General features: G+C 39.4%; 3 protein-coding genes across 15 annotated transcripts in view; all 3 read right to left on the reverse strand.

The window, feature by feature from the left end:
* Positions 1–22738, reverse strand: part of Cadps2 (calcium dependent secretion activator 2) — a 521450-nt gene that overhangs the window by 332868 nt on the left and 165844 nt on the right. The gene's annotated exons all lie outside the window — the stretch shown is intronic.
* Positions 7172–8542, reverse strand: Rnf133 (ring finger protein 133). The gene has a single exon (XM_041675427.1). It carries the CDS (start codon positions 8540–8542, stop codon positions 7397–7399), a length of 1146 nt encoding a protein of 381 aa, XP_041531361.1. The 3' UTR covers positions 7172–7396.
* Positions 12442–13386, reverse strand: Rnf148 (ring finger protein 148). The gene has a single exon (XM_041675428.1). It carries the CDS (start codon positions 13351–13353, stop codon positions 12442–12444), a length of 912 nt encoding a protein of 303 aa, XP_041531362.1. The 5' UTR covers positions 13354–13386.

The raw sequence follows: 22738 nt of genomic DNA on the forward strand, positions 1-22738 counted from the left end.
ACAAAGAAATGGTACACTTGTCCCAAGGCCATGCTACAAGTGTTTAATGGCAATTAACACACTCCTCTGGTTTCCAGGCTAAACAGACCTCAGGTGTTTCTGAGGGGACAAGAACATCTCCTCGTCCTTCTGACTCTTCACAGCACATAGCTGATTTTGTGTGAATGGGATCATTTCTTTCAGGTCTGTTCTAGTCTGCTTTCTGTTGCTGTGGTAAACACCATGACTGAAAGCAATTTAGGGAGGAATGGGTTTATTTGGCTTAGATTTCTAGGTCACAACCCATCATTGAAGAAAGTTATGGCAGGGACTCAAGGAGGAACAGACAATATGAATCATGGATCAATACTGTTGATTGGCTTGTTCCCATGGCTCAGGCTCAGCCAGCTTTGTCCCTCCCATTCAAGGGCTAAGCAGACCAAACCTGCTCAGCTACCAAGATCAGATGAGATCATGTGTATTCAGAATGCTATGGGTATGGACTCTGCCACTAGCATTCTTAAACAATGCAGGACCATCAGTCTGTGGTGTCACCCACACTGGGCTAGGTAGGTCCTATACCAATAAAAAATTAAGAAAATGGGGCTGAAGAGATGGCTCAGCAATTAAGAGCACTGGGTGTTCTTATAGAGGACCTGAAGTTTAATTTCTGGCACCTCAGCAGACGTGATAGTGGTGGTGAATAAAGAAGCAGCAATGTGAGCTAGAAGAAGCATTTATATGCATAAATCAGACCAATCGCACACTTGAAATGTGCTTAAAGTTATCTCAGAACTGATAGCAACTGCTGTAATATTCATAATTGCTTTCACTTAATATTAGTTCTGATTACAAGTGTATGATGAATTCTAGCTAAAAGGAACAGATCCTCTGATTAAATGAGATTCTCGAATGTGCAGCAGAGCCAGTGGAGGTCTCCCTGAAAACAGCCAATGGATCCTGTAAGATTTCTGACCGCATATACCTAAGTGAAACCTAAGATGGAGGGGGGGGGGGATGCAGGTGATGCTGATTGCTGTTGCCACAGTGGGACTCACCATGGTTCTGAGGTATTCACTGGGGACAGAAAATAAATTCAGGTGACTTTATAGAGATGTCACATATTCTTTTAGAAAAGAAGATCTGGGTTTTACGACTGAACTTAAAACAGCCAATATCAAACAGCAAGGGAATTATGAAAATTGCTAGTCTTTTGAACTTCTTTGAGAAAGGCAGCCTCTGAGTAAATAAGTGCTCTGCACAGAAAAGCTGCCCGCTCCTCAATCAGCACAGCACCACCAATGTCTTTAGCTGGGATTTCTCTTACATGGTTCTACCCTTTCAGTTTTTAAAACTGCACTCATGCTAAGAGTTTCTCCTTCGCTTAAACGCTGAAGTATCTAGCTGATTGTCGTGTACAGGTTAAAACAATCAGCTATGGAATTATTCTAAATACAAATATAGAGTTAACATGAAACTGGCAGCATCATTTGAGTGCTCTTGACATCCTGACCATGAGAGCAGAAACACTAGCAGACTGTCACACAGGACTGCAGTGCAGCTGCTCAGGGTGGATCAACTTCAAGACCTTCCAAGGTTACATGGATAGAACACCTGCCTAATGTGCATCAAGGTCTAGGTTCAATCCCTAAAAAGATGTAAATTAAAGAAAAAAAGAATAGGGTACTTAGTGTTGATGCCAATCTTGCAGTTTCTGTGATGACTGCATGAGTTCCTACCTAAGAAATGCACAATTGAATTAACTGTACTCTGCAACACTGTAGCTATAGTTATTCTTCTACCATTCCTAGATTACTTGCCAGTGTCATCTAGGTTTGAAGCATTGGAAGTCATGGACCATAAAAAACAGGAATACTATGTAGAAAGGCAGCCAAAATAATATAAAACAGGAAAATCATCACAATATAAGTAGAATTTGAGCGAAAATTTGTGAGTTAGTTACAACTTACTACTTACCATGTATCATTCTTTGGCTGTTTAATTTTAATTTAAATGAATTTAATTGGGCTAGAACTACATTTCCAGGTCTTTATTATCACTTAGAAGTTCTATTGTTTCTCAATTTGGCATTCTCTGAGTTTCAATACATATTTTTTTAACCACACATTATGCCATCTGTTAGTTTCCATTTTGTTGAATGTTACTGTTATAACCTAGAGGCACACACCAGAAGAGGGACATTATCCCTGACTCTTCACCATTCCTCAAACTACTCCTGACCTATCTCCACCTCTTCTATTTGATTGGTGTATTGCTACATTGGTGATACATAAAAAATGAAAATGACAGAAAGCTTTCAAATCAGTGTTGCCCTGGTCATAACAAAGGAATATGGAAAAATTTGTACCAGTAAATAAGAACATGGTATCTTGAAGATAACTCACCCATTTGCCTATTATTGAATTGGCACATACTTGAATACCAATGCTTATGCTAAAAACCAACAGCATTTTGAATGTCCTGTCTTATCAAGTCCTCAAGCAAAACTATATTGGCCATTTGAACTTCTTTATGAAACATTTGTTCCCACTGCTGCCTCCAGTAGAACAATGTTATCACATTTTCAGTGTGTGTGTGTGTGTGTGTGTGTGTGTGTGTGCGCGCACAAACCACCACAGCATGTATGGTCCACAAACCACTACAGTGTGTGTGTATGTGTAGAAACCACCACAGTGTGTGTATGTATGTATGACAGGAGAGGGAGGGAGGGAGAGAGAAAAAGAGACACAGAGAGAGAGATAGACAGAGGAGAGAGAGAGAGAGAGAGAGATAGAGAGAGAATGTGTAAGCTATAGGGTACCTTTGTGGAATAGGTTCTCTCCTTTTACTGGGGTTCCAGGGAACAAACTCAGATCGTCAAACTTGATGGTATGAGCCTTTACCCACTGAACCATCTTGCTGGTGCTGAGAACAGCTTTTCTAAATCCAGAGGTATTTCTACTTCAAATATTTTCAGAAGGTATTTTTCGTTTCTCCAGGTGAAACCGATCTCTAATTTCCAGAAGCCTATTTTAACTCTTTTCAGTGAAACTTAAGTCTTTCAAAATTGATACTTTGATTTCTACATAAATATATTTCATAAATTGAAATCAAGTAATCTCGAAGGAAATTAAATAGCTGAAGCTCTTTGTCATAGCCCTATGCCTAGTTCCCAATCTAGAGTACAGCTGAATTGCCCTGATCAACTTTGTAGAGATTGGAGCTGCGTCTAAGTCTAGAGATGTGAGTAGGCGCATTGAGCCTTTTAATTCTTCACCAGGCTATTCGGATATGCAGCCTAGGCTTAGAAATACTGCCCTGCAGAAAATGGAGAGGGGGATTCAATGGTTATAAATTTTTAATAGGAGCAAAGATCTTGTGAAAAGTAGATAATGAAGGTCCACTACAATCCAAATAATGAGCACCTTCCGTGGAACAGAGGTATTAAAAGCAGGTACTTTGATTAAGAGTAAATGATACTAAGAAAACGGTTAAGGGGAAGCAAGATATGGTACCTGGATGGTAAAACAACTTGAAATTTGAGTCTGTATCATGCGGGAAAAGAACTGGAGGGGAGGGAAGTGCTGGCGGCTGAGGGAGACCTTCGTTACAATGAGAGTCAGAAGCAAGGCTGATGGAAAGGTGGGGATGGGGCCAACCAGATTTCAAGCGGAAATTCTGTGACCGGTGCTCTAACTTGGCAAGCTTTCAAAGACAACAGAACTCGATATGTGGTGAAAACAATGTTAATGGGGAGCTGGTGAGATGAGCCAGACATGAGGACCTACATTCGACCCTAGCACCTGGGGAAAAAAAAAAAAAACACCTGAACCATAGTCTACCCTTCTATTTCCAGCTGGGGAGGCAGAGACAGCAGAATCTTTGGGGCTTGATGGATGGCCATTCAAGCCAAATCAATGACCTCTAGGTTCAGTGAGAGACCTTGTCTCACAAAGTAAGGGGAAAGTGATGGAGAAGGCACCTAACATTAACCTCTGGCTTCTCCATGCAGGTACACATATTTGTAGCCACCTATACCCAATCACCCCTCCCCCCACCTCACACCGAGCAGATAATTGCTGAAATAGAGATGAAATTTAAAAAAAAGCAGGTAAGTTATTAGATCAGTGATCGACATGACACACCTAAGCTGATCGGGCATACAGCGACCTGGGGAGAGAGGTGTAACCAGTTGGTTAGAACTGTGTAAACGAGATGTCTGTGATGACATATTGGAACAACAGTTTCAACAATTCTGAGTTAGAAGTTCGTCTCCTTCTCTCTATATAACACCCACCCACCCCCAAATAAACCCATCTTTTGCTGAAAGCCAGGTATGTTTTAAGATATTCCTATGATAGCACATGCAATAATTTCTAAACAGTTAAAACCTGTTAAACACTGAAAATCACAGTAATTACAAAAGAAACCAAAGCACTCTTAAAACTTCAGGTGGCGCTTATTGGTGAGCAATGAATTAGAAGACTGAAATCTCTGTTATAATGATTGTAACTCGGACACAACATGGGACGATGTCCCCTTTGCCACTCAGAGTTCCCCAAGACATTGATAGTCCTCTTCTTGGTTCCTGTCTGTTGTTTCAATATCCAGATGTCTGGAAAGAGACCACTGTAAGTACACAGTGTGCTCATCAGGCCAGGTGGGTCCCTGGCTCACTAGACCTTAAGAAATGCTCACAGTACTTCAAAGTTATTGACCAACATTTCTTTCTAGGATCATTACAACCATTCTACAGCAAGACACAAAGATGTTACCATTGCAGCTTATGTTTAATGTGTGCTATTCAGTCATGCGATCACAGGGAAAACTTGCCCCACTAATGACGAGAAAAGAGATTTTATTTTCATTAAAAAAAAAAAATCAACACCCTACTCATTGTGGGGTATGGGGGCAGGAAACCACACACTGACCACCGAAGAACACTAAAACCTATAAAAAAAGAGAAGAATATCAAAAGGAAACTCATTATATTGGCATTGTGCCAAAATACTATACCTTCCAGTTCCATATCATCCAGCAAAATATATTAGCATTACTGGATCCAATACAAAATGCCATCGCCTATAGTTCAGATACACACACTACAACAAATACTTAATATCATATAAATATCTAATAGCATGGTCATAATTCTAGGTCCAGGTTACTTAACCCACAAATAAATAAAATAAACCTGGAATAAAAGTGCTTTATTGATTTATTTATAGCTACTCACTAGAAGGGCAGGGCTGAAGCTGCTGTTTTGTTTTGACTTAGAGAGTGGTTCTGCAGAGCACTTGGCTGCATTGTCAGAGACATAGAGGCACTCAGCGCCTCCAGTTCCCAAGTTCACAGACCCGACCCTCCTTTCCTATCTCCTATGTTAAATGTTCACTGTGCATCCTAACAAAAGATACCTGTTACATACATAAGTGAACAAATGGTAATTCCTTAAACCTGGGAGTTAAGTCTAAGCTTGGCGGTGATGGACAAAGGAGGGGGGGAGGTAAAAAGAGAAAAACTGAAGCCAAGAGGATGCAGAGGAGGAAAAGGAGAACACGGTGGCATTTTGAGCAGAAAGGATAAGAAAAACCCTCATGAGCTATGCCTATTAAGAACCTCAAGTAAATTTCTGAGGCGCTATAATGATCTAGAACTTTGGGTGGAGAAAATGCCACAGTAAGAGACATACACATTTCAGGTATTTTCTTTGCTTTGTTATGGTAGTGTTTGTGGTGATGGAAATGGAACCCAAGGTCTTCAAGGCCTTGTACAAATATTTTGCAATGTACCAACCTAACATTTCCACAGCTTTGCTGAAAACCACTGGAGCCAAACCATCAGCCCCAGCTCCCATTGGCCAACATATAGTCTAAGGATGGCGGCTCATCTATTCCGCATTCAGTGACCCAAGAAGAGTTCCTGTAGAGTTCTCTGGGTCCTTCTCTCTCATATGACAACAGGTACTCCAAGGAACAACTTTACTGTCCTAAGAAAAACCTGGAGACACTGAAAATTCAGTTCTTGCTAAATCTGCCAGTAAACCTGGTATTGTGTGTGATCAGTTGTCAAACTTTCCCAGGGTCAGGAACACAAAGGCCTGTATGGAACAGGAAGCTGTGGCCTCCTGGCATCTGTCCAAGCTCTGCTGTATCTTGGCTCTCTTGCCCCGGCAGGAATGCCCTTCCTCCCTTAAAAATTTCCACTGGGTTGTGTCTGCAGCTGAGCACTGCCCTTCTGCAGGAACAATTCACGAAATTCACACTCACCAGTACGCTCTAGCACTGCCCAATAATTCAAACTCCAGTACTGGCCGCAGACAGTTCAAAGGCTCATTGAAATTATGGTAAACTACTATGAGAGTCAATATGAATTATATTGAATTCAACACTAAAATCAAAATTTGCTATTTTTGTCAATGTGATTTTGGAAGTAAAATTTCAGAATCAGTTTTCCATTATTTCTTACAATGGGAATAAATAGCTTAGTTTATCAGATTAAAATGTAATATATTATGAAAAATATCTATACTTTATTATCCCTAAACTCACTTATCAAAAAACCCTTGAGTGTCATACACTGTGCAAGACTACATCCAGTGAGCACAACTAACGGGAACCCGCTATGTCAGAACGGTCACCCCACATGGTGCTACTTTCTCCAAAATAAGCTGGCATAGTGTAAACATTTTCCTTAAGGACAAAAATGAAAAAAAAAATCTAATTGGGGTTGGATTGAATCTCCTGGAAATTAAATGTGACAGGACAAAAGAACACAGAAATTATATAACTTTATTCAACAAATTGTGATCATATAATGCCTATAAGTAATATTGGGCACTGGAATATTTACTTTTCATAGAGTTTTACTACTTTATTTCTAAAGTTGTTATGCAGACACCTGCTATATAAAACTTACTGATAGAAGAGAACTCTTGATCAAGGATAAATAAAAAATTCTATATCATAAACTTTCATTTCAAAGAATGAAAAAACACTGCAACATAATGATTTCAAATTACTATAGTATAGTATAATTTTAAGACGAAAGTTAACCGATGATTTCTTATAAGAAAAATGCAAAACTATATTTAACAATTTTCTTACCAAAATAAAGCCATGTATAAACACATAAATATAATTTAGGGGGGGAAGTTTGACCCTGGTTTTAACACAGGCTAATTAGAAATAAACACAGGCACACTCAGAAGAATAACACATTCACAAAAAGTTAAAATTGGCAGAGGTAAAAAGCCATAAAATCCTGTCAGGTTTTCTTTCCCCTGTATTTGAAGCTTGACAGTGAATTTGGGAAATGAGCAGACAGCAAATGACACACACGCACACAAAAAAGCACTTCAGACAAACTGCTTGTCGGTGTGAGGACCTGATTTGACAAACAGGTTTAATCCACTTGCTCAAAGGTCAAGCTGTCCAAGTGAAGGATGACCAGTTTCCTCTGCTGCAGGAGGCTGGCTGCCAGTGTTTGGAGAAGTAGGATGCTCCTGTACGTGGGTCACTTTTCCTGAAGTTCTTGCAGGCGGAAGTTCATTATTTGTCTCTTCTTCCACAGGTAAAAAGGTTCCAGGCAGTTCATTTGCCATCAGAACTTGCAGAGAATCTGTTCCATCCTCAATGTCCATTTGAATCCCCAGAGCTTTCAGAATATCACATTTGCACATGGGGCATGTGCCATGGGCTAGAATCCAGGGGTCGATGCAGTTCTTGTGGAAAAAATGGTTACAAGTGAGAACACGAACTGTATCATTAGGTTTATAGGGCTCAAAGCAGATGACGCAGCTGTCCGCATGAGGATGGACTTCCTCATCGCCCTCTTTTAACACTCGAATTTGTAACTGGCCGAAAGCTTTCTTGAGTTCTCTTGTTAACCGCTTCCATCTCCTGTCCTCAATCCTTGCAACCCAAAGTCTCCGAATATGATAAAAGGTGAAATATGCCAAAGTAACCGTTGTGACGATCATAAAAGAGACAAAATAGTGGTTGAGCCAGATGATATGTTTCCTCCCCACCTCAACCATGACTGTAATGTGAACTCCCTTCCGGAGCAAATTCAAAATTTCCATGCCTTTCAGGTTACCAATCATAACTACAACGGTGTCATCAAACGCCTGGTGAGACATAGGGAAAACCTGGTTGCCAGTACCTGGGAAGTTATAGATGATCACTCCTCTGGCTCCGTTCTCAGATGCCACCTTAATTTTCTGCGTGAAAGTGCAGCCTCCTCGTTCAATGAGCGCGATCCACTGCTCATTGTTCCGTGGCCGGTTGAAATTGGTGTTGGGATCACAAGCGTTTTGAGTTTTCCCCTGTGGCGGGACAACCACTCCTGCTACTCTCTTCAGGCTGGAACTTCTCCCGAAGACCCCAGTTTCCCCCAGCTCTGACAGCATACGGTTCCCCACATGAAATGAGATGTTCATGTAAGCTGTCCAAACTGCACTTGCTGCGCAACAGTTCTGACCAAGGAGCCAAATGAAACCGAATTTCAGAAGCCAGAAGGATGCAGCGCTGTTTGGCCAAATGCCAGTGTAAAGGAGAGTCATCTCTGCCTTTCGCGAAGGACTTTAAGAGCCCACCCAAACAGAGGGTGTGGCTTCCACATCTGCTGACAGTCAATTCCAAAGGAGGAAGGAAAAAGTAGCTTCTGGGTGAAAACACGATCTGCTGGCTCCCAACATGGTTCAACAAGAGATTCCCAAAGATGTCTTCAGTTTCAGATGTTTGATTGGAGAGAAAACCTTTAGATAGGAAAGAAATCCCTGCCTCACTACTGTAACTTTGGAAACTGCTTGCTGTTGTTGCATGAGGTGATTGTGACATAAAAGACCAAGCAGCCAATTAGGGAAGAGCTCAGAGCACACTGTAAATGTATTGGCTTAGATGTTTCCAATGTGGCTATAGGTAGTTTGGGAATGCTTATAAGACGATTTCAATCACTGAGCCATTTAAAATGGTAATAGGTAGCACCCATTAAATTTTTTCAAAAAATCTCTGCAACTGACTCTTTTTAAAAACTCAAAACATATATAAGAATGCTGTACAACTGTCACATTTCCTAATCTGACAAAATGGTTTGAAATATACAAAGAGTCATAAATTAGGACTGTGACCAAATGAGAATGAAAGGCAATGAGATATTTGATCCCTGTCAGTTTCTTATCACCATGCAAAGAAATAAATGACATACAATTTCTGAGACATTTATTGGTTTTGTCTTATTTTGATCTTTTAAAGCAGTGTTTCTCGACCTGTTGGTCGTGACCCCTTTGGCAACTTTTAGCTCCAAAATATTTATATTACAATTCCTAACAGTAGCAAAGTTACAGTTATAAAGTAGCAATGAAAGTAATTTTCTGGCCGGGGTGGGAGGTGGGAGGGATGGGGGATGGCACCACAGCATGGGGGAACTGTATTAAAAGGCTGCAACATTAGGAAGGTTGAACACTAATGCTAAAGTACAGAATCCAGCTCAATTTTCTGGTCTCATTCTTACCCAGACAGCCCTGCAGCACATACAGGTGAGTAAGAATAAATAGAAAAAAAACTTAACATCTTAGAGGAGTTTATCTCTTTGCAGACGCTGACAGGTCTTACCAATCTAGCCAACCTCTGAATGAAGAGAAGAAAGGATGGACGAGTAAAGACTAATCACAGCTGTATAATGCAAGTGCAACTATTTTCCAAATGTAACTTAAATTTTAAAAAAGATTAAAATGAACCAAAATGACAGTAACAATGGTGACAGGTCATAGAGACGTGATGCTGACAAAATTTTTGACCAAACTTAATATCTCTCCTAGAAGATTCTATACACCCTGCCATCTCTGCCTCCATTTTTACTACCTTTATTCAATGGCTTTAAATAACTTTAAACGTATAGAATTAACATACATTGGCAGTGACAAATGTTGCTATATGTGTTCTCATGTAGGTATCAATATGTTTCTACTTTGCTAGCTAGAAAGTCAAAGCTAAGGACTTTTACCTTGAACAAACGTTTTTGGCCTCTATATGCCGGTTTAGAAAACAAGTCATTTAAAACTGGTACTTTTCGTAGTTTATGAAGTAACAAGCTGAGGCAGGAATGAAGAAACTTCTACATGCAGAACCAAAATTAGCATATAAGGTTTCGGCCAGGGAAATTCCACAGCAGCCCCCAGCCTTCCTAATGCGTTCACCCTATACTACAGTTCATGTTGTGGTCATCCTCAATCACAATTTTTGTTATTGTTACATTATAACTAATTTTTCTACTTTTGTGAGTTACAATGCATGTATTTTTGGAGCTAGAGGTTTGCCAAAAGGATCACCACCCTACAGGTTGGGAACCAATGCTCCACAAGCTCACAGAGCCATATAGGTTCTTGCCATTCCTCTTGGTTGCCTGCTAGAATTAGATGATAAGACCTTATTGTTAAAGGCGGGGCATACCTTGAATTCATGGTACAGAGAAATCAGGCTGGAACAGAGCTAGAAGCTGGCTCCCGAAGGCTAGCTCTTTCAACTCTGGAAGATGCCATGCAGGCTACTGCTAGAGAAAAGACATCAAAGATCTTACACAGTTGTGACTCCTATGATCTACAAAACCAACTTGCCAGGCACGATGCACTCACTCGTGCAATAGTATAGCACTAGTGTTGGTGAGCAACAGCTATGATTGAATTGGACACCCATGACGTGGTAGGTAATCTGTGTCTGGTACTGTAAACCTGGTCAAAAATACACGGCTAAGGAGATCACAGGTCCTAGTGCAAGGTGACAAGTGTTAAACTGTGATCCAAGTATTGTTTATATTCACAGACATTGACTACCCTCAGTCTTCATCAAAGAAGCCTCTCTTTGTCGCGAACAGTAGTAAATACAGAGACTCCTGACTACACAGTGTTGAACTAAGTGTCCTCCTTCAAACAAGACATTTATGCCAGTCCAGAAGAAGATGCAGAAAGAACGTAAAAGCTGGAGGACTAGAAGAAAGGACTTCAAAATACTATGTCCTGGAAAAGGCATGTGATTGAAATTATGAACTCACAGAAGCTGTGGACGTCGGACTGATTCTGTACAAGAATGGACACATCAATAGTCAGGCATAGTTGCAGGAAAGGCTCATAAGAGTCTACTCTTGAGTGCAGAACTATTTCTTCTTAATGGACTCAGGGGAAGAGGGAGCCATTGCCTTCAGTCGTAAACCCACTGATGACTGCACCAGACCCCAGTGGGTGGTTCTGATCTAATAGTCAGCCAGACAGTACTGCTTAAACTGTAAAGGTCCTAACTTAGAAGGAATTAGTGGCGGTGAGGGGTAGAGACTGATAGGATGAAAAGGGATAAGGGTATCTGGAGTAGATTAATCAGAATACGTTGCATATATGCACAAATCTGGCAATTAACAAAATAAATTAAAAGTTCAAATAAGTTGCATAACTCAAAAAATATCAGTGTGAAACTTTTCATCCACCATGGTTGATTTTCTCTTGTTGAAGCAATAGCTGCCTCACTTCCAAACAGCTCCTCGGGGTAAGCGCAGTAAACAGTGTGTAGACTTGCAAAGACCCCACCAATGCCATCTGCATTGAACATTAAAAGCTAAAGGAGATTTTCACCCAATCCACAAACCCTTGTCTTTCAGCTTTTTAATACTACGTAGGTGCTTACCCACTCACCAGAAATGAGAGTGGAAATGATTCTAATCTAATATTGGAATTGAAACGGAACAAAATGTTTAGTTCTGCTGTAGTGCCAAAGGCCATATAGATTCTCACTACCAACTGAGAAGAGAAGCCAATGACAATGACAGCCCCTAAGGGATATTTCTAGAAGAAGCTCTTGTCACCATGGCTGTTTCACTATGGTAGGATTTAAAGACCCATAACAAACAGGTGACATTTTGCAATACTGCTCTAAGCAATGCCTAAAATACCTTAAAACTTTTATGTATGTAACAAATTCTATCCTGTAAAATTATAAGAATAAAGTACATTCAACCCATAGCTTTGGAAAACAGAATTTCATGGATATTATTAAAATTAATTAACCATGACAATTTAAATCCAGATCTAATTCTAGAGTGAAGTTAAGATATAAACTGTTCGGTGAAGTATTAAAACAAAGCCCCCAAATAAATATCTTAAAAATGAAATGGTATAATAAATAGCCTAGCCATTCCCCACTACATCAGTGTCATAAAACAGAAATCTGAAGATCAGAATAGGTATTACTTTTAAAATATACCCTCTTTCTTATTTGGCGACGCATAACAATGTCTAGCAATTAAACTGACCAAAAAGACAACAGTTGATGAGTATGATATGGAGTTTTATTTTCAAAGCACACGAATTTCATCTTCTGTGGCTGGATAGAGAAACCAAGGGTCAAGTTTTCTCTGTGCGTATGGTGCATTGAGAGACTTCATCTAATTTTAATCTGTGCAAAGCTCTTGAGCTTCCTAAGGGTTCAGAATGTCACACTTGCACATGGGGCATGTTCTATGGGCTAAAAGCCAGGGGTCAATGCACGTCTTGTGGAAAAAATGCCTGCAGGTTAAAATGCGTATTACATCCTGTGCTTTGTACATATCAAAACAAACGACACAGTTGTCTTCATTTGGGTCTAGTTCCTTATCCCCTTCCTTGAGCACTCGAACTGGCAGCTGACCAATAGCTTTCTTCACATCGGCCTTTATCCGTCTTTGCCTCCTGGTAGAAGAATTGGGCACTCGGGGTCTCCAGGCACAATACAGGAAGAGGTAAGCAACTGTGGCTGCCAGGAAGGTGAACAGAGACATGACATAGTGACTCAGCCATGGCATATGCATCCTCCCCACTTCAATGATGATTGTCACGTAGACACCTTTCTGGACCAAGTGCAAAAGCTCCATGCCTTTGAGGTTGCCTATCATCACGGCAACGATATTGTCTGTGCCCTGGTGAGACATGGGAAACACCTTGTTGCCTGTACCTGGATAGTTATAGATGATCACCCCATTTGCTCCCTTCTCTGCTGCCACGTTGATTTTATGAGTAAAAGTACAGCCTCCTCGTTCAATGAGGGCCAGCCAAGAGTCCGCCTGATCAGGCCTGCTGAAGTTGGTCAGAGGATTACAACCATTTTGATTCCATCCTTCAGGAAGTACCACGGCACCGGATGCCCTTTCCAGAGGAGAATGATTCCCAAACACTCCACTCTCTCCTAGTTCTGATATGATCCGGTTTCCCACCTGGAATGTTATATTCAGATGAGCCGTCCATATTGCTTTTCCTTTGGAGTCTGGGAGGCTAAGCAGTAGAAAGATGATAAGCCTCATCAGTGGAGATGAAACAGACCTATGAGCTGAATGTGTAGGTCCAAGTGGGTTCATTCCTCCAGTAACGGACAGACAGGAAAAACAAAATAACAGCTGCTTTAAAAGGAGGTAAAGGAGCTGGCCTGAGCTGTCGAGGACAGATTGCTAAAGCCCAGAAATGACGAAGGTCTGCCTGGATGGAAGACACCTTGCTCCTTCCAGCATTTTTACTCTTGGTACTTTATCTTTCTTATAGTGAAAATTCAAGAGATGTTATTAGTTCAGTGTGATTTCAGGAAACTTATGACTTCCTAATGGGTAAATTGTGACATCAGAGGCAGTTAAGCCAATCCAGTAGTTTATATTAATGCAAAGTATACTGAAATCCCATTGGTCAAAAGGGCTACTAAGCAATAAGTCAAGAGGTATGTATTCATACATATGTCTATGTATTAGTATATGAATTAGATTACATGTTATTTTATATTATATAAACATACACACACACACACACACACACACACACACCCCACAGCACTTAGACCACACTCAAAATCACTGAATAAAAGTGGTAAGCATTAGAAAGAATACAACTTGAGTTTTGTTTTTTATATATGGATATACTGAAATATATCATGAACCTTTCCAAAACCCACTCACATTAGCGAATGCTTCTGGTCAGGTGTCAGCTCTCACTATGCTCTATGCTACCCAGTTGGCCACTCTGGACATTAGGAGTAAATCACCCCACACTCTGTTGGCACTAAATGCTAGCACCAAGACCAAAGATTTAGCACTGGAATGAGGAAGAAAAAAATGAATTTTTTTCTGATATAGACCCATCCCACAAGGTAAACACATTTTTGTTCATTGAGTCTGGTTCTAGAAGACCTACGATGTGCTAAGAAAAAAGGTGAAAATAGATACTGGGCCAAAAACATGATACATGATACAATGAGTAGATTTGAAACAAATAAATACAGATAAGAGTAACTGTAAGAACTTTGAACAGAAAGCACCAAGTACAGAGAAAAAGATGACATGGACTGGGGACCACTCTTAGCGTCTCAAGGTAAACTTGTCTAAGAAATGATAGCCTGATACAAGCCTGGAGGTAGACGAAAGGGTAACTTTGTTCTCTACGATGGAAAGCCACAGGGTAAGTTAAAGGATCTGAAGGAATGCAGACTCATCAGGAGGCAGTGAAGGAGGAAAGACAAAGGGTAATTGGTGGGTTTGGTGGCACATAATCCTGAGGACTCGGAGTTATATCCCAAGACATGAGAAACATACTGCCAGTTTTGTGCCTTTGAGCACCTTTCAGACCCTTTGCTTTTACTATGAATCTCTGTCTGAAATCTTTGCATAGAGATAGGTAAGTTGACAATACTCATTCAAACATGGATCAACTGGGTATAGGACAGCTCTCTGTGACTGGTGTGTGGCAAAGCTTTGGGGACACAGAAAAAAAAGACCTTGTCTGTTTATGAGGTTCATGTACAGACTGGGCCCTTCCACTGAAAATGCAAGTGTTAAGAGAGGGTATGATTTTGACAAAAGCATTCTTTGTACCACTGAGCAACAACACTAGATGACATTTGTTTGCAAGGTGGATATTGATCAAATTCTCAATTCGCACAATTTTATTTATGTGTGATTCAGTTTGCATCTGAACTGCCTTCAGCGGTAGAATTTTCCATGTTCATAGTGTGAACTACTGTTTGGTTCTGTTAAAAGTGAAAATGTGAGAGCCAGTTAAGTTTGATGTTACTTAGGGGGTACTTGTTTAATTGATGATTGCTTTTGGAAAGTGATTTAGTTCAGGAATGTTTATATTTTTGTCTGTGCACCATGTGTGTACAGTGTCTTTAGAGGGCAGAAGAAGGCATCAGACTGGAGTTACAGACCATTGTGAACTGTGATGTGGATGCTAGAAATTGAATCTGCATCTCTGGAAGAGCAGCAGCAAGTGCTCTTACCCCTGAGCCATCTTTCTAGGCTCTAGAAGATGATTTGAAAACAATCTGATTCTGACATGGCCTTTATATTTTGGTGGGTTTGTTTGTTGTTTTCAGATAGGTTACTACAATGGACTCAAACTTGATATGTAGTGTAGGACAACCTTGAACTCCTAGTCCTCCTGCTTCTGTCTTTCAAGTGCTGGAAATACTTGATGTGGATATGTCTTGTTCCACCACATCCCAAATCTTCTACTAAGTTTGGAAGGGTGAAAAGTTTGCATAGCAAAATATGTATGGCTCAAACCATATCTCAAGTCAAGAGTTTCCTTTTTTGGTTGGAAGGAACAACTTATAAAAATCTCTATATTCATTGACTTTTCCTTGCTATAATATGAAGTGGCTAAGGCCATAGTAGTTAATTTTTCTCTTCTGCCATAGTCCTAGTACAAAATGCTCCCTACATCTAACAGAGGCTCTCTGAAGCAGATGTAATTTTGCCTTCTGATGGGTATTTTCTATTTTCAGAGACTTTTTTATTATTGTCAAAACTGGGAAATGTACCTGGCATAATGTGTCTAAAAGCCAAGGATGCAACTAAACATTCCGAAATGCTAAGTGTGGCCTCTTAGATACACCTAGCTCAAAAAAATCACAAATGAGTTTAGGAAAGCCTGTGATAATGGTACAATCTTAGGAGAGAGGCACTACCTCCAAAGTCCCTCATCACAAAGAGACAATAAATGCTGAGCTCTGGTTGCACAGTCAGCTTTTGTACCAATATGTCTGTCAAGTAAGATGCTCTCAGAATGTGCCTCCATTTCCCCAGCTTTTCCTAGCACAGAAACAGAACAGCTTTCTTTAGGAATCCTTATTATCCCATCAGGGATGGTTGTCAATTGCATCCATTTTAACAGAACTAGTGCAAAGAGTCTTCAATCCTGGGACTGGCACAGTTAAATAGGGCAGAAAGAGGGAATGGATAATTGATGCCACTGTAATTGGTTCGTTTAAAAATAGTTATTCAATGTATGGACTCTTAGCACCTGAAGATTTTGTTCTTTATTCTATTGATGCTTGTAGGTAGATTAAGGGAAACAGAACATACAACTAGGGTTTGGAAGACCCAATAGTTCAGCAGTTCCTGATTTTTTACATCATTCCATTCTGCCTTTAAAGTATGTTGGTTTTCCCCTTAAGTTGGCTCCCCTGATGAGCTCCCAGGATGGTTACTGTTCCAATTACCCATATGCACACAGCACCCTGAGGTACAAGGCAACATTTCTACTCCTACATTTCCCTTTAAGAAAGAGGGAAAAGATTCCCCCAGATATTTATCAACCTTCTCTGAATGTCTGTGGCTAGAACTACTTTTCAAATTCACATTTAGTGGATACATAAAGTGAGTCTGGTCATTATGATTGACACAGGCAAATCGCAATTTGTCTTCTGGAGGAGCCCACGCCTGGCTGAGTACTTGAGTAGAGGGAAGGTAAAGGTATCCATTCTCAGCTACCAATGGAGAAAATTAGGAAGCAAAAGGCAAGGATTCAGACAAGTGGCAGCTGCAGGACCTAAATCCCTGATATACACTTAAAGAAATATTTGAATAACCACTAACCAGAACAAACACAATGTACAATCCACACACGGTACCACCATAAGACAGGGTTCTTGTTGAGGTGACAGACCAAACACAGACATGGTCCTTAGGAGGGCATGACTATAAGAGAAACAATTGCAGAGAAACTGTGAGTATAGAACAGTTGGACTCTGGGGAAACTTTGAGGATTATAACCATCGTGGAGTAACAGGGATGTGATCAGCTCATCTCCACTCTTCCCAGTTTTTGATCATTACGCATGCCTCCAAAAACCCCAACTGTGATAAAGAAAAGCAACCAAGAACATTCTGCTCTTAACAGCATCTCTACAACATAGGGAAAACAGAAGAAACGCCATCAAAGTAAACCACAAGTTCTAGTACACAGATCACGAATCACAAAAATTCCCTAGGTTTCATAAAGCACACTTACTTTGCATGTAAACTCAAGAAATGACAATTTAATGTTCATTTGTTTCTGAAGAGAAACATCATAAAGGGATTTGAGGGTAAGAGAATGCTGATTCAAAGTGGCTTGCTAAAAGGAACAAAAGAATTTTCTGAAAGCAAAACCTTGTTTTTACAATAAAATTTTACTTTGTATTATATTTGATTGCAAGTTTATAATTCTTTTTTTTGTTTGTTTATTTTTATTTAATGGTGTTTTGCCATGGGTATAGGGTCCCTGGGAACTGGTGTTGGGTCCCCTGGAAGTGGAGTTACAGACAGTTGTGAGCTGCCATGTGGGTGCTGGGAATTAAACCTGGGTCCTTTAGAAGAGCAGTCAGTGTTATTAATCACTGAGCCATATCTCCAGCTCCAGTTAATAATTCTTATACCTAACAATGTAGTCTTTTTTTCCTGGAACTTATATTAAGTTAATCATTATACTCACATGTTCAATAAAAGATGCACGTGATAGAAAAAAAAACATGTTTTAAGCATCCTAAACCACTCTCAATCTAAGACAGTGAGTTCTAAACATGCTAAACATGGAATACAGTAGCTTTAAAAGATTACATGTGAACTTCTTCATTGATTTCATGTTCACACATGGGACCAGGAAAAGCACAAAAGTCAGGAAAATTTGGGTAACACTTTGTGAGTGGATTTAAGGCCCGTTCCATGAGATGGAACCCATACTTGACACTACTAAAAGGGCCTTGAACCTGACACAAGATTCAGCCTAGAAGAAAACCGACAATATTTCTCAAATATTTCCTTCTCCTTCACCCTAACAAGTATAATACAGTGCTACAGTCAACAGGAGAAACATTATGACACCTACCAGGCAACTGGGGAAAATTTAATAATGTACTTTTTTTTCCATTAAAGATATAGGAGTCATTGAATAATCTAAAATAAACACAAGGCTATTATTTCTGTTTGAAGTTAGATCAAAATCATCTTCATATTAACCATTTAGATCAAATCTTTAGTTCAGGAGTGAAAAAGAGGAAACATACAAAAATATTAACTATACCCAAGCAGGATACTTTGAATTATCAAGAGAACTCCTCCCATTCGCCTGATAACCTATTCTGCCCTCTTCTCACTAAGGTCTGGTGGTACCAAGACCTACTGGGTATGGGCATTATTCTGGGACTGCAACACATCTAAGATATTCTAGAACCTAAAGTGGGTCTTACACCTTCCTAAGCCTCCATTAACCACTGAAGCTTTTCACAAGCTCTGCCTTCCTAAAATATTTAAATTCTACAAGTGGGCATGAATTCCAAGTGAACCTGTCACAAACTGGAATTGCAGCAGAAGAGATAAAGGGAATTTTCCCATTTAGAATCCTTGCATTTTTTTTTCTCAATTTACAGGTCAAAAATCTCATTCTCATTTTTAGCTAATGTAATCTCACCAAGGATGCATGAGGGAAGGGAACAGTATAGAGCCCACACATTCACAGAAACTGCACTGTGTGTCACACAAGGCTGTATGACAACTATATAAAAATTACAACTCTGTTATCTTCTGGATGAGAGAGGACCATACTCTCAGTATTTGTTCCTGTAGGGCATATAAGTAATGCCTGCTTGTAGATGTCATGGGGAATATCAGATGGCATATATCATACCTATTTATAAATCCCCAAGAATACTGCTAGCTTGGCAGATGCTTCACAGTCCCTTGTCCCATATCATTTCTTTTTTCTATTTCCCACCTAATCAAATTCATCTCATCCCCCAAAATCAATCTAACTCAGTCTGTCTGGTCAAAACAGTCTGTTCCTGTGACATAATAATCTTGCACTCATTTTGTCTCACATTATATATAATGAGATGCTGATACATTTGTCTGCGCTTTCGCATCCTGTAGAACATCTTATGAATAGTACAGTTATTGTCTTATTTTTTAAAATTTCTGTTTTCTTCATTCCATCCTTATACTACCACAAGAAAAGCTATTCAAGAATTCTGACACATGCTTGCCTTTCTAAATTTCTACTCTTCAGAACATTAAGATACAGCAGCAGTGTTCACAACCTTTGCTTTATATGACCACCAATTAGAAACAAAAGAGGCAACCATTTGACAACTCTTCCCTCAGCTAAGAATTACAATGACAACAGTTGTCCAGAAAAGAGGTTATTTAATATCAAAGGATCAGGGGCCATCTGTCTAATAACTTCACTCTCATATCTAAGAACAAATTTCTTCACATCTGTTTCTGAAATAGGTACTTAACATACAAATGCAACCAAAAATACCAAGAATTTCTAATATACAGCAATCCCACTTTACTGATGAAAATGCACATTTTAACTTTTACATGAATATATCTGTTCATATACACTCATTTGTCTTTACCAATTTATCATAAAACATGCAGAAATAGATCTATGGGCACAGATACTTATATAGGCCCATATAGCTATATGTTGTCATAAACCCCAATGAGTCATGATCAGAAGTCGGTATCACATTAATAATGGATACCTATACCTTAGTACCCTGAGGAAGGTTCAAATATTGTAGTAGCAGTAAAAGTTAGAGAAAATATTTCTATAAGCTATAAACTTCTTCAACCCAGAATGCTTCCTATCCAGATAGAGTCAAATTTAGCAGTTTTACACAATTTCCTCTGTGTATTCACACCAATAAATTCAAATTTGTATTCATAATATAGCAAAGATACATAATATTTATGTACGTATTTTTATTATCTTCTTTGACACGGGGTCTTGTGTAGCCCACTGGCTTTCAACAGGAGGCTGGCCTTGAACTCCTATGCTCCTGTTCCCACCAGTGTTGTACTATAGGCCTGCCCCACAATGTTCAATTAACATTTGTTCACATTGTAAATATTAGTGTTTGAGTATTTCTGGAAATAGAAATTATTTCATTTTATATGTTTCTTAGTAAACGGTTTGCATAGTTCCTTGTGATTTTTTACAGGTATAAAATCTGTTTATCTTCTTAGTCTCTTACAAAGGTTTTGTTTTATCTCTAATTGAAAGGTTCTGATATATTCCTTTGCATTCCTGTTGGGGCCTAGAAGACTGGAATATATAAATTTATTTATTTATTTTTTGATATATTTGTGGAATTCATGTCAATTAATTGACATGATTTCCAGTTCTATTCTGTTATATAATCCAAAACTAACTCCCTATTAAATGCCTACACAACTGATTCTATCATTCACTTATTCAAGTCAAGAATCTAACACAGACATAGGTCTAGGTGCTGGAAATAGAATTTTAAAAAAAAGGACAATTCCTGTTTTCATGATCTTTCCATGTACTCAGAACTTCAAAGGCAAGGTCAAGATTGTATCTTATTCAAGAGGCTGACATTCTGATGTGATAAATGCTAACCAAGCTTCAAAGTGTCAGAAAAACACTTACTTGGTGGTTTAAAAATAAAACTTTACTCATAGAGATCTGGAGTCTGGTAAACCAAATATAAAGGAAGTCATACAGTCTAGAGGGAAGTACTTTTCTGGCTCACCAATGGAGTCTTCCTACTGTGACGTCACTTGATAGAAGCAATGAGGAATGTGCCTAGGTTACTGTGACATCACTTGATAGAAGGAATGAAGAATGTACCTAGATTACTGTGACATCACTTGATGGAAGGAATGAGGAATGTACCTAGGTTACTGTGATGTCACTTGATAGAAGGAATGAGGAATGTACCTAGGTTACTGTGACCTCACTTGATAGAAGGAACGAGGAATGTGCCTAGGTTACTGTAACATCACTTGATAGAAGGAATGAGGAATGTACCTAGGTCACTTTCATAAAGGAACATGCCCTGTTCTCATGGCTTTTGTCCCTTGTCCCTATCACCTCCAGTTTCAATTATTTTGGTTGTGATTTCAGCACCCCAAAAGGGACATAAAATTTAATATTTAGTTTCAGAGAAATAAAAAAGATCATACTTTTTCCTGCTGCATATCACATAAATGAAAACAAAACAACCCAATGATCATAGCCAATGGTTCCTTCATTCAAGTATGTCAAAGTTTATATTAATGACAAATATTTATTTAACATCGCATCAATAATTCCTTAGGTGTTTTTTTGTTTCCCATACAGGGTCTCTTCTAGCCTGAGCTGGCTTAGAACTCATGATCTTCTTGTCCCCGCCTTCCAAGTTCTGGGATTACAGTCATAAAATGCCACACACTCCTGAGGCTTGCAAGGAATAGATGATGTCACATCTCACTAATACTTAGGCCAGACTGGCTCTTCCTGTTTTTGTTTTGTCTTTTGTTTTTGTTTATCTCCACTAGCTCTGTGACCCTTGCAGGTTGCCTAAAGATACCTGTCTTAGTTTTCTTTTATGCACATGAGTGTAATAACAGCCCCAAACTTTTAGGACATCTATGAAGACTAAATGAGATTTAGTACAACATTTCAAGTACACAGAGCATTGGTTAGCTCATCCATTACGTCTTCTGTTCCCCAGCATCAGTACCATCACTGTGCATACATCAGTATTAGTTATTGGTGTAGGATGTGTTGCTTTCATTGGTTGAATAAAGAGACTGCCTTGGCCTTTTGATAGGGCAGCCTTTAAGTGGGCGGAGTAGACAGAACAGAATGCTGGAAAGGAGGCACTGTGGCAGACCATGATTCTCCTGCCCAAGACAGACGTTGGTCAGACTCATGCCATAAGCCACGACCTCGTGGTGAACACACAGATTAATCGAAGTGGGTTAATCAAGATGTGAGAGTTAGCCAATAAGAGACTAGAAATAATGGGCCAGGCAGTGTTTAAATGAATAGTTTCTGTGTAATTATTTCAGGGCTAAGCTAGCCGGGCGGTGGGATGCAGCCAGCCCACTCCGTACACCAGATGATAATGACTCCAAGGTTTTCAAGAAATTTCCTAATCTTAGAGTTCTGAAAAAGTCTCTGTACGGACACAAATACCACTTATCACTTTTACATATCCACTCGAGTACTAAACATCTGTTTATATGACATCCTTTAGTAGCTACAGAGCCGATGTTTATCAGTTAGAGACAAAGTAGTCCGAGCTTCGTAAAGAATGCATGAAAATAGTTGGAATACAGTTACTATGAAGGTCCAGGTCAAGTTTAAAAAAAGATTGCTTTTTGAATCCATACGCCCACAAACCTCCCATTACAAACTAAAAAAGAAGTAAAACTTTGGTGAAATCTCTTGGCACAAGAATGTTGAATTTAATGACAACAGCTTTGTTTGACTAATTGTTACATTACAAATCCGTATAAAATTGCAATAATTACCCGTGCCACCAATGATACAAAAGTTTATTTGAAATTTAAGGAACAGATAAGGCTACAGTTCTGTGAGAAGACATAAAATAAGTTTTTAATTCACACATAGAAATTGCTTCTGGGTAACACCTGTGTTGCTTGTCTATTTAAGGCAGAATGTTAAACTAACAGAGATGAAG

This window comes from Microtus oregoni, unplaced genomic scaffold (genome assembly GCF_018167655.1).
Source record: "Microtus oregoni isolate MIOR12 unplaced genomic scaffold, Mior012 000026F_ref0000081, whole genome shotgun sequence".
Classification (NCBI taxonomy): Eukaryota; Metazoa; Chordata; class Mammalia; order Rodentia; family Cricetidae; genus Microtus; species Microtus oregoni.